Here is a 13,252-nt window from a genome sequence, read left to right as displayed (position 1 = left end):
CTGTTGAAGATCCCTGGTATAATGTATAACAATGTGTTTCATATGTATAGACATACCATGTTGTGCATTCCAGCTATTCAAATAATAGATTGATATTCATTCATATCCACTGCCATTAGTAAACATACTTTACTAACTGAGAAGAATGTAATACTATCAACAATCTGTCAATTTCACAACAATCATGTATACAAGCTATTAATGGCCAGAATCGTGATATATTTTCAACATAAATATGGAAAATATTTAAAGACAAATGGATTTTTTTGGGAAAAAAAATATATAAAAGCCTATATATATATAGGCTTTTAAAATATATAGCCTACATAGGCCTATATATACATAAATAAATAAATGTATTCATTGTCCGCGGACCCACTGTTTAAGACTACTTAGGGTCGTAGGCTATTAAATGATATCCCTGAAACGCTTGTGCCTGTGCAAATACCGTTTTTATACATATATTTTTTACATTTTTACAACTATTGTTTTTGGAAAGCAAAACATACGGGAAGTGGGGAACTGTAATTTTGAAGGACACACGGAGGGGGGAGATTGACAGGGCAGTAACCAATCAGGAGCAAGCCCGCCCACAGTTGAACTAACCAATGGAGTCCGTTTCTTCCTTTTTTCGTTTCCAGTTTGTTTGTTTCGCCAGAGAATGGAGAATATGCCGTTTTCTTGATTTTTATTGATTCTGACACACTCTATGTTCGTTTCCTCCCTAGAACGAGAATAGGAGAATTCAATTTGGGTTTCCCGTTTTTTTGATCCTGTGCCTCATGCAGTAAACGGGCCGTTTTGGTCCATTCTGACACACTCTATGTTGGTTTTCTCCCTAGAACGAGAATAGGAGAATTCAAGTGGTTATTCCGTTTTTCAATCCGTGCGCCCATGCAATAAACGGAAATTGAAGTGTTTTTTTCGTTTTCCGTTTCTGTTCTGACGCTGGACACCAATTATACTTTAGTACCCGGACCTTCCATGACTGTCATGATACGACAGTGACGTTTCAGGTCTACCACCTCACCAAGCCCTTGAGTTTTGATAGGTTTCGTTTGTTCCAGTCCTGAGACACTATTTCCTGAGAATAGAAAGACTCGGAAAATGGGGGCCCATAAAGTCCCACCTACGCAATTTGACAGAATCGAAACCAAAAAGCAGTGGTGTAAAGTAACTAAGTACATTTACTCAGGTACTGTAATTAAGTACAAGTTTGAGGTATTTCTTTTTACTTTACTGGAGTATTTCCAATTTTCAGTAGCCTACTTTTACTTCTATTCCGCTATACATCTCAGAGGCATTATACTTTTACGTCTCCACTACAATTCTTTGAAAACTTTAGATATCTTCATTGCAGTATTGATACTTTTACTTAAGTAAATAATGCAACTATGTGAGTACTTTTTTCCTCCACTGCCAAAAAGTCCTATAAATGCGATGGTTTGACCAGCAGCAAAGCTAATACAAACGGAGCGGGCAGTGTTGAGCAAGCTATTCAGCGAAGTTAAGAACAAGTTGGATATTTATTGTTTTGTTCGTCAGGCTTTTGGAGTGGTTCCGTTTCATTTTATAGCTTACTTTTATTGCACCACATACCTTTTGAACTTTTGATCTGCGCAAAACCTCGGAGCTAATCAACAGACATCGACAAGAACAATGAGGTAAGCCAAGGTATAGTCAGCATAATAATCTAATCAAGTATGAGCAATAGACTGGAGGTGAAACAATATAATATAATATAATATAACATAATAGGCCTGTATAATATAGGCTTATATAATATAATATATTATAATAGGCCTATAATATAATATAATAATATACTACAGCAGGGGTCTTCAACGTTTTTCAGGAGAACCCCTTAGCTGAGAGAGAGATGAAGCAGGGACCCCCACTAGTATATCTTGTTTAAAATTGTGTCACAGATTAAACTTTTTCATAGATTTAATATAGCTTCATAGACTTGTTTGCCATCATTATCATCATTGTATGTTGGATTTATGTTAATGTGTATTTTAAGACATTAACCCCTTCAACCCTCTGTACTTAGTAACCTTGACTTTCACTTGGTCTTGGTCTGCTCTTTTTTCCCCTCTACATCAACAATAGCTTGTAGATCTGATATTTTTGGCTGAAGTTCTCCTCAGAAAATGGATGCTAGAGTTCAAGTGGTTAAAGTGAAAAGAATATCCTATCACACAAAGATTTGGTGGCCCCCCTGTAATAACTCTGAGGACCCCCTAGGGGTCCCGGAGCCCTGATATACAGTATACAGTATATATACATACAGTCTACACAGTCTGATAGCTTTATTTTTCCTAGTAAATACCGGTCCATATCTATCGGTCAGATAAGAATTAATTGCATCAATAAACGGAGGAAGGAAACATGTTATAATAGTATTTGGGTTTATTCCAGAGAAGAGATCTTACAAGCGTTGGACATGCATAGTTCCAGATATATTCTTCTGACGTTCAAACAGAGATACAGAGTAAGTATACACATAATTGTGGGGTTACGCCTTTAAATTACGGTTTAGCCGTAAATTATGGCTTGAATGGCTCAGTTTCCTGGGCAACCAAGGTTGGGTTATCGAGGTTAACCTGCTATCTAATATTGTTGACATACCAGAAGGAGCCCATCAGACCCAAAAAATGTTGCAGGCTGCTCGTGAGGCACTGACACTTTTAACCATATTAACACATACAAATGGAAAATGGTACACTTTAAATCCATAAGAAAATGGTACAAAATCAGACCCAATACGTTTTTCAGAGGGTGCACAGCACACCAGTCCTCATGAGGTGCCAGCTCACGGCAAAAACACTGAATGAAGAAAAAGAAGTAGAGCCGCACACTCGTAGCTGCCGATGCCAACTTTTTTAATAATAATCACAGGGAAACCAACGTTTCGGACGGACAAGCGGCCCCTCAGATACCCTGAAGAAGGCCGCTTGTCGGTCCGAAACGTTGGTTTCCCTGTGATTATTATTAAAAAAGTTGGCATCGGCAGCTACGAGTGTGCGGCTCTACTTCTTTTTCTTCACAAAATCAGACCCATCAGTATCTATATCCTATATCACTTGTTCATGAAAAGAATAATGCAAATGTTCATATGGAATATATTATATTTGGCATGTCTCACAAATAATAACACCATAAATCTAATGTCAGTGTTTTATGTGACTTTTCTCATTAACCAGTCAAACAACATTAAGGACCCAGCTGGAGGCACTGGAGTGTCACTTCACATGGGGGATAGACTACATGAGCAGATCCAAACTATTGCGTCTCCGAGATAACCAAGAGGACATTGGCACTGAAGTGGGATACCAATGGCTGGGTCACATCTATAACATGCAGGCATACATTCACTACCAATTAAGCTCTCAAGATGAGACCCTGGGTTCCACTACACATGACGCCTTGTGCTGCTTCAGCAAGGCACCAGAGGCCTTTCGCCAGATTAGAAACACTGTTTCAGATGAGGGTCCCTGGCTGCTGGTGAACTACAGCAACATGGCTTGGCTGCACTACCACCTTGGAGAACAAGAAAAAAGCCAGGGATATGTGTCAAAGGTAGAGGCTCTGCTTCAGGCATATCCATCTCCATCCCCGGATGAGCTCCATGCAGAGGTCTATGCGGAAAAGGCCTGGACCCTGATGATATCCGGCCCAGACAGACAGCAGGAAGCTGAAGAATATTTCCAGAAAGCTATCAGTATGGAACCTGACAGAGTGGAGTGGCGCACTAGCCAGGCCTTGGCCATAGCGAGCGCTTCCAGGGACGACTGTACCCCAATTCAGGAAGCTGAGCTCTTGAAGAAATTGAAAACAGCAATGGAAAATGATCCAGAAAATACGTATGTGGCTGCAGTCTACCTTGACAGACTTGCCAATACAGGCAAAGTGATAGAAGATGAAGCACGTGAGCTGGCTCAGAGAGTCTTGCAAAAGCCTGGGAGCAGCTACAGTGGCATCAGACCATTACTGAAACTATACAGAATGCAGCTATCATTTGATGAGGCCATTGGCTTGGCAAAAGAGGCTCTGGAGAGGCATCCCCATGGACTAAATGATAACCGCTATCTGAAAAGCTGTCTCGCAACATGCTACAAATGGAAAATCTATTCAGACAGGGGCAATCTCCTGAACCAAAGTCTTACTGATCGGGCCATCAGTCTCTTTGAGGAAGTTATCTCCCTTTACCGCTGTTCTTCATCGTCATATAAAACAAATCTATCTCTTGCTGGTATGTATGTAGAATCAACTCAGTACAAAGAAAAAGCTGACCTGATATATAAAAAAATGCTTGAAAGTAACCTAGAACCGAAAGAGTTACAGATGGTATGCAACAGGTATGCAAAGTACTTAAATTATCATCTAAAAGACCACTACAGGTCAGTAGAGTATCACATGAAGGTAGCAGAGATACCACTACCTTCCAAATTTCGTCAGGATAGTATCAAAATCTTGACACAAATTCAAAGTAGGGGGAGGAACAAAAGGTGTCCAGAGATACAGGATTTCTTGGCCACACTTCAAAAGGAGCCTGACACCATAGCTGTGGGAACTATGGGTGCTGGGGGTGCGACTGCCCCCCTCTTCCCCAGGTACCCCCCCACACCCCTCGGGCAGGAGGTTGAGGGCGTTGAGATTGAACTCCGCCCCGCCTGGTCAAAAGTAGTTCCTGCGGCTATGCCTGCCACACCTTAAAAAACATAAATAGTTAAAGCACTACCCGAAAACACTCAAATATACACTAAGTTCTGTGTTTGTAGCTACTTGTTGACAATTAAGATAGTATATTATCTAGATATAAGATGAGATACACCTTTATTGGTCCCTGGAGGGAAATTCAGCTGTCATGTCAGTGACAGCAAGTAAGGTTGAAACACAGGAGAAGCACATTTAAAAGTGAAAAAAGAAAGAAAGAAAAGCTGAAGATTCTGCATGGCACTAACATGCAATGAACTAATATGGACAGTCTATCAACAATGAATATATGAATATATCAGTGTATGTTGTTGTTCAGATGCTATGTAGGCTATGTTATGATGCATGTATTTTAGTAGTTATTTTGAAAATGAGATGAGATTGAGATAGTTGCTAGGTTTCATATTATGCTAATCTATGTTCTTTGCAGCATAACATCGTTTTTTTATTTACTCAAACACTTACCGTTGTTGATTGACTAGGGTTCATGCCGCTTACTCTGATCTTACACTTTTTAAATTCACTCTGTTAAATGATTAATGCTGTAACTTGTATTATATGTTTCTTTTCATTTGAATTGATCTGATTGATTGATTTTGAGCCAACAAAACACCCCAAAAGGATGCACAACTAACAGCAGGTTCTTTTATGTTTGTAATAAAGGTATTATACACAGTGAAATAACAGTGTTACATACATGTCAAACATACAACTTCAGCCTGGACAAAAATGTCAAACTTATTGCCTGCACTTATTATGAACAACATTGGCTGTCTACAGTGGGTGACCATTGACTTTGTCGCTTTTCATAAGAGTATCACTTCACTCATTTGCCTCACCCGCTTTGCAGTAAATTTAAGTTCCAAATACTACCACAAGGTGCCGCTTTGGAGTCACTTTTTTTGTGACAGACAGACAGACAGACAGACAGACAGACAGCCAGACAGACAGACAGCCAGACAGACAGACAGACAGACAGACAGACAGACAGACAGACAGACAGATAGATGTCTTATATTATTATTAATAATAATAATAATAACTAGCAATAATTACGTGTGCTTAGAGCGTTTAAATTGGGTTTTCTGTTCAGCGTCGGGCAGTCAGGAACGCATCTCTGTCATTTTAGAAATGTTCAGACACACATTGGTTTCTGTCTGTCTGTCTGTCTGTCTGTCTGTCTGTCTGTCTGTCTGTCTGTCTGTCTGTCTCAAAAGTCCGTGGAGAGACAGACAGACAGACAGACGTCTTATATGTTGTTTTTTTCTCGCATCAATTTCTGTATAGTAGGATTCTACCTCTTTCCTCTATAAATGAAATAGTCCAGTTAGTGTAGCGGTTAAAACTGATGTCCGGCGATTTTACGACCCGGGTTCGAATCTCACGCTAAAAGCATGCTGATCTGCTATTTTTACTTTTACTTCTACTCCACTACATCTCAGAGGAAAATATTGTACTTTTACTCCACTACCATTATTTGAACGCTTTAGTTACTAGTTACTTTGCAGATATAAATCATGACATTATAAAACATACATTATTTGCCCTATTTCATATAGTCTATTTGAAAATGGCCGATCTACAAGCTCACAATGCATTGCGACGCATTGTGAGCTTGTAGATCAGCTATTATCAAACATTTATTTGCCAATACTTTTGCACTTTTACTTTGATTGAACTCAAGTAACATTTTGAGTTCATCCATGACCGTAACAGACGACCGTCATGTGATCCATGGCCAACAGCGAGGCGTTTGTTTTCATTCTTATAAGACCGCGTGGCTCATTTATATGCACGTGAAAGTAACTAAGTACATTTACTCCATGTCCACTTGTTGCTGACGGTGGTAGTGTAGGAGCAGCGCTGTAAAAGCCCCAAGCGTCATCGGTGCAGGAAAGATGCGTATTTGGTTGTACACACGGAGACGCAAGGGTGGCGTTTTCAGTCGGAATTCAAATCATGATGCAACACTTTGTGAGCTTGTAGATCGGCTATTTTCGCTACTTTTATGGGACACTGTTGTACAACAAAGTAGAATTAATTTGTGAAGAAAGAAACACCCATTAACAGTTGAAAATAGCCTACACCAGAGGTTTTCAACCAGTGGTCCGGGGACCACCAGTGGTCCTTGAGGGGGTTCCAGGGGGTCCCCAGCCAAATTAATAGTTAGCAACCAAATTGACCCTTATGTGTCTGTAACTCTTAATGTACAAATGGAACCAAATGGACCTGTCAGGGTCCATTTGGTTCCATTTGTACACTCTCAGAGTTAAATGAACACTGATGATGATGATGATACAGTGTAGATTGGGACGCCCAAGAAATCTAAATGGTTGAGTCCCTGGCATATCTTTTCAAATGGGGGTCCCTGGGCTAATATGTGTCAATTTGGGGGTCCTTGATGGGAATAAGGTTGAAAACCACTGGCCTACACCATTTCTGCCCATCCCTCTAACTTCATGTAGGCGCATTAAAAATATCAAAATTGGCCGCTCTGAATTTGTATCTGAACAAATACTTTGATAGAAGAGATAGGCCTACAGAGGTACTGTAGGGGGGAGGGGGAACCTGATAGCAGAGTTCCTCACTTGGCTTATTTGGAATAATCATTAACATAACCGGTTTGGCAAGAGACTGGGCCAGTGTTGTAGGCTAGTGCTAATTTTGGAAGTGGGGGAGCAAGGTTCTTGAGCGGATTGGAGTTTTTTTTTTGTTACTTTATTTCGGTTTTAGGGTTAAGCTCTGATCCACCCGTCCCCCCTCCCACGAAAGCCCCCCGACCCCCCGCACGCAACCACTCCGCCGCGCTGCGCCAGGCCGCGCTGCGCTAAAACGCACTGTCTGTGCCTGTGGTGGCCTACTGAAAGCTAATAACATAGTAGTATGACAAGGGTGCAATTATATTCAATGATATTCAATTGTTTTGTGGAAAACACATGGCTCATCATGCTTAATTAAAGAGAGACTCACTTGCCTTTTCTTAGTGCTTTTCATTGTTTGGACAGAAGAAATTGTAAACATTTAGCCAATATTCGATCATCATTAAATAACAGACAGTGAACTGGTAAACTGGTGACAGCATGTCATGGATAGCACATTAATTCTTAAACAATATTGAGGAGGAAATAAGTATAAACGAGGAAATAAAATAAAACAAACCAAAAAGACGCCAATAACCCCTGTCTTATAAAAACTGCCAAAGTGGGTCGGGGTTATCTGACATGACAGGCTGTGCCACTTTGGTTTTTGTACTTTCTGCCGTGCGATGTGCTCGCAGCCAAGTCTTGACATAAGGCTCTGGATTCCAGGACCTGAGCGGAGGTCCATATGTCTAATAAACATCAGAGCCGACACACGTTCTGTATGTAGTCGCGAACGGAGTGATGTTATTATGAGGTTCAATGTTCATCAAACTAAAGCCGCACACGCATTCTGCCGAGCTGCATGGAATGAGCATATTACAGTTAATAAGGGGTACAAGTGCAGCTGGTACCCTTCTCCCTCCACATTCTATGTAGGCCTAGGCATAGTCCCTAAAAGCATTCACTGAAGATTTTTCGAAATCTCACCTGCACAACCCAATATTATGCTGTTGTTACAAATGTAATGCAGTAAACATGAACGTAGCGTTAACCGTGGTGATGTGTTGGATAATATTCCCCCGCAGCTGGTTTTAACGAGACAGCAGCGTATATGAAAATGCTTCACAGATGATCCGATCATCTTTATTTTTAAATTGATGATGAAAGCCGCACACGCAAAATGGGGGTCCCCAATATGGTTATTTTGGGGGGTCATGGCCTGAAAAAGATTGAGAACCCCTACTTTGATGCATCTCTCTCTCTCTCTCTCTCTCTCTCTCTCTCTCTCTCTCAGAGAGAGACCTTGTCTTTGTACAGAGAGACAGAGAGAGAGAGCGCATCTGGATAAAAGAGACTTTGTCTTTGTATAGAGAGAGAGAGATAATTAACATAACCGGTTTAGCGATGAATAGACTGGACAAGGAGCACATGTCGTTGAAGAGTTTTTTGGTTTGCAGTTTACTTAAGTAAAAATATCAATACTGCAATGTAGAAGTAGCCTACTCTGTTACGAGTAAAGTATATATAGTAGGCCTATATTATATTAATTTCTCTCTCTCTCTCTCTCTCTCTGTGTGTCTCTCTCTCTCTCTCTCTCTCTCTCTCTCTCTCTCTCTCTCTCTCTCTGCCAAAAATAGACTAAAATGTTAGAAGATAGAGTTGCATCGCGACTCTTTGTGGGCTTGTAGATCAGATTTTTTTGCCTATTTAATAGCCACGCTGAAATTGCATCTGAACAAATAGCCTGCCTTGATAGACCCCCCCCCGCTCAAAGAAAGAGACACACGGCATAAGTGCACACACAGAAAGCACAGAACGTATGACCCCAGTATATATTAAATATATATATATATATATATATAGTGCCACTGAACCACCACCACAGAAATACAATTTGTCAATTCAAATGAGCTATTGGCAAGAGAAAAAATACGTTTATTTTCCCGTCTCGTTTTATCAATTAAGACGTTAAAATTAAACTAATGTTAAGCTCAGCATCATGCTATCTAACTTTATTTGCTTAATATTTTGCTTAATATAAATGTCACATCTTGTACTGTAAGCAACAGACAGGATCTTTCTCTGTCTTTCTAGGAAAAACAGTGCCTAAAAACCCCAAAACAAACAATTTTGCTATTCAAATGAGCTATTGGCATGATAAAACATACGTTTACATTTTCCAAAGCAAGTGTCAAAACATAATACAAAAGTGTAAAGTAATGTATGTACAGTTTGGAGAGGATATACAGTATACTAGTAACAAATATATTCTTGCTGTCTGCTGTGGGCTGTAGGCAGCTGTAGGCAGTAGACCGCTGCTGCCCCTAGTGGCACAGCGTGGAAATCATACATGCCCTGCATGAAACGCATGAGAAGAATGAAAAAAAACGACAAAGTCAATGATCACCCACTGTATATGGGTTGCTCCACTGTATAACTAAGGTTCTGTTATGACAGACCATTAAACCTACTCTGAATGCAGAATAAAGTACATACAGAAATGTATAATTGCAACGCTTCTTCTGTTGGTCTAAGTTCAACATCTAAAATCTTCCAATTGGTTTCAATATCTGATGTAAAAAAAATGTTCAGAAAGCTTCAAGAGTTAGAGGTTAATTATTGGGCAGCTTACAAGTAAAACAACAAATCCATGAAAACAAAAACAGATCACTCGTTTCTTCTTCGACTATTCTTGTGACTTTTTTTTAACTCATGTGACAAAAGAAAAAATAATGAAATAATAGGGGGGAAATGGTTTTGGTTAGCAGATCCATTAACACTTACACAATCTAGAACCCTAGGAAACAATTTAACCACATGAACCCTATAGTGTCCCTATTCTGGGCATGTCATAATAGTGAACATTCTGCAAAAATAGCAGATCAAAAGGAGGGGACCAAGCATAGACCACTGGGGGAACCCCGCTCAACGAAGTATATACAGTTTAAGAAGTGGTTAATGAATGAATGGTATTGTAGCCTACATACCAACATTGGCGTATGCAATCATCCAAGTAAACTTAAAATACAAAATGTTTGGATTATTCATGTATTATTAGACTCTCTGAGGACTTGGAGTGATTGCAGTGCCTGTGACTTCTGTTATGACCTGGTGAAATTAACATTACTTTAGAATGCGTGGTGCACAGATCTGTCTAATCAAGCTCCATGTAACAAGCAGCTCCATGTTTACTTAAAACCATGCATTAACAAAAAGAGTCACTCAGGAACAATCACACGTTTCCTTACCGTCATCAACATACTGGGTGTTGTTTTTAAGTCATATAATGAGGAGTGTCATGTACTTTAAGTTCAAACCAAGGGAGTAATTTGTGTTTCGTTGCGGTCAGGTGGAAACCTTGTATGTCCGTTAAGCTTAACTTTTCAGATAAAAGAAGAAAAGAAAAAGGAACATGCGTTCCAATCGATCCAATGTAGTTTAGTCACAGCTCTTGTTGATACTTCTCATTACTTAGGCAGGACATTAGGATAGTAGGACATTTATTTTTGAAAATGCATAAAAAGTTGAAATATGGCGCTACAAGCTTTCTGCCCGACAGCAATGATGTAGATTGGAGATGATAGTGGTTAGGGGGTGGGTGGGTGTCGCTGTAAGGGTGGCATTTCTTCCTCTGATAGGTTTCGTTTATTCCAGAGACACTATTTCCTGAGAATAGAAAATGCCAAGTGTTACATAAGGTAGGGTAGGCTAGTTTAATCGGCCAATAGGACCCACCCACAATATGTGACAGAAACGAAACCTAAAAGTCCTCATATGAATGCACTGCTTTGATTTTGCACCACAATGAACTTTTAATGTGCCACATCCAGACCAGAGCAAATTACAAACCTTTTGTGGAGCTATCAACACACTAACGTTACAGCGTCATAAGAGCTGCCAACAGAAATACAATGAGGTACGGTATTATAGCACTAGGGGATTCTATTACATAATAATCTGTATGAGGAGCAATTGACTTGAGGGGAAATAAATGTATGCAGTAGCCTATGCTCTACGTCGTGTGTATGTATGTATGTATGTGTATATATATACACATACATACATACAGAGACAGAGAGAGAGAGAGAGACTATTACTTCTTCATGAAAATAAAAATGCAAGTATTCATATGGAATATTTTACAAAAATCTAATGTCCGTGTTTTATTTGACTTTTATCATCAACCAGTCAAACAACATTAAGGACCCAGCTGGAGGCACTGGAGTGTCACTTCACATGGGGGATAGACTACAGCAGATCCAAACTATTGCTTCTCCGAGATAACCTAGAGGACATTGGCACTGAAGTGGGATACCAATGGCTGGGTCACATCTATAACCTGCAGGCATACATTCACTACCAATTAGGCTCTCAAGATGAGACCCTGGGTTCCACTACACATGACGCTTTGTGCTGCTTCAGCAAGGCAGCCGAGGCCTTTCTCAAGATTAGAAACACCGTTTCAGATGAGGGTCCCTGGCTGCTGGTGAACTACAGCAACATGGCGTGGCTGCACTTCCACCTTGGAGAACAAGCAAAAAGCCAGGAATATGTGGCAAAGGTAGAGGCTCTGCTTCAGGAATATCCATCCCCAGATGAGCTCCATGCAGAGGTTTATGCTGAAAAGGCCTGGACTCTGATGCAGTTCAGTAAAGACAGAAAGCTGAAAGCTATAGAATATTTCCAGAAAGCTATCAGTATGGAACCTGACAGAGTGGAGTGGCTCACTAGCCAGGCCTTGGCCATAGCAGGTGCTTCCAGGGACGACTGTACCCCAATTCAGGAAGCTGAGCTCTTGAAGAAATTGAAAACCGCAAAGGAAAATGATCCAGAAGATTTGTATGTGGCTGCAGTCTACCTTAAGACACTTGCCAGTACAGGCAAAGTGGTAAAAGATGAAGCACGTGAGCTGGCTCGGAGAGTCTTGCAACAGCCTGTGAGCAGCTACAGTGGTATCAAACCCTTATCGAAACTTTACAGAATGCATCTATCTTTAGACGAGGCCATTGGCTTGGCTAGAGAGGCTCTGGAAAGGCACCCACATGGGCCAAATAATAACCGCCATCTGAAAAAGATTCTAGCAATAGGCTTCAAATGGAAGATCTATTCAGCCAGGGGCAATTTCCTGAACCAAAGTCTTACTGATCAGGCCATCAGTCTCTTTGAGGAAGTTATCTCCCTTTACCCCCATTCTTCTCTTAAATTAAATTTAGGCCTTGCCAGTGTTTATGCAGAGTCAATTCAGTACACACTAAAAGCTGACCTGCTTTATAAGAAAATGCTAGAAAGTAAGCTAGAGCCAAAAGAGCTACAGTTGCTTTACAACAGGTATGCGAAACACTTAACTTATCATGTAAAAGACCACTACATGTCAATAGAGTATCACATAATGGCAGCAGAAATACCTCTACCCTCCAGATTTCGTGGCAATAGTATCAACATTTTGAGACACATTCAAAGTAGGGGGAGGAACAAAAGGTGTCCAGAAATACAAGATTTCTTGGCTACACTTCAAGAGCCTGGCACACCAAAATAATCATCTGTATTGTCATATCAGCAAGGTTCCACATTTAAACATGGAAAAAAGCTCAAGATTCTGCCACTAACATGCAATGAATCAATATATGGACAGCTGTCAACAATGAATATGTATTGTCTATAACAAATGTATGCATGATTGAATATATCAATACATATATAAATGCATGTCATTTACTTCAGATGTTCAGATGCTATGTACGTTAATTACACAGATTTATGTTAGCTTTCTCGTCAGGTTTCATATGCTAACCTCGGTACTTCATAGCATTTAATTATTTTCTTGGCACACTATTAACTTAAACACTCAGTTGAATAGGGTTCTGATCGTACACTTTTTAAAGAGCATCTACTAAATGCTTAAATTGTAACTAGTGATATAATTACATTTGTATGGAATGAGTTTTATTTTT

General features: G+C 40.1%; 2 protein-coding genes across 2 annotated transcripts; both read left to right on the top strand.

Annotated features, from left to right (window-relative positions):
- Positions 1 to 1,460: 1,460 nt before the first annotated feature.
- LOC311052305 (interferon-induced protein with tetratricopeptide repeats 5-like) lies at positions 1,461 to 5,131 on the top strand. The gene is made up of 2 exons (XM_084067197.1): positions 1,461 to 1,664; positions 3,207 to 5,131. The coding sequence occupies exons 1-2, from the start codon at positions 1,660 to 1,662 to the stop codon at positions 4,717 to 4,719; spliced, it is 1,518 nt and encodes a 505-aa protein (XP_083923323.1). The 5' UTR covers positions 1,461 to 1,659; the 3' UTR covers positions 4,720 to 5,131.
- A 5,980-nt stretch (positions 5,132 to 11,111) lies between these two features.
- Positions 11,112 to 13,230, top strand: LOC311051767 (interferon-induced protein with tetratricopeptide repeats 1-like). Its single transcript, XM_084066402.1, has 2 exons — positions 11,112 to 11,217; positions 11,490 to 13,230. Exons 1-2 carry the CDS (start codon positions 11,213 to 11,215, stop codon positions 12,835 to 12,837), a joined length of 1,353 nt encoding a protein of 450 aa, XP_083922528.1. The 5' UTR covers positions 11,112 to 11,212; the 3' UTR covers positions 12,838 to 13,230.
- Positions 13,231 to 13,252: the final 22 nt, after the last annotated feature.

Source organism: Gymnoscopelus microlampas, assembly GCF_963454915.1.
Source record: "Gymnoscopelus microlampas genome assembly, chromosome: 9".
NCBI classification, from domain to species: domain Eukaryota; kingdom Metazoa; phylum Chordata; class Actinopteri; order Myctophiformes; family Myctophidae; genus Gymnoscopelus; species Gymnoscopelus microlampas.
Note: the sequence above shows the minus strand (reverse complement) of the source record. Positions and strands in the feature narration are given on the sequence as shown.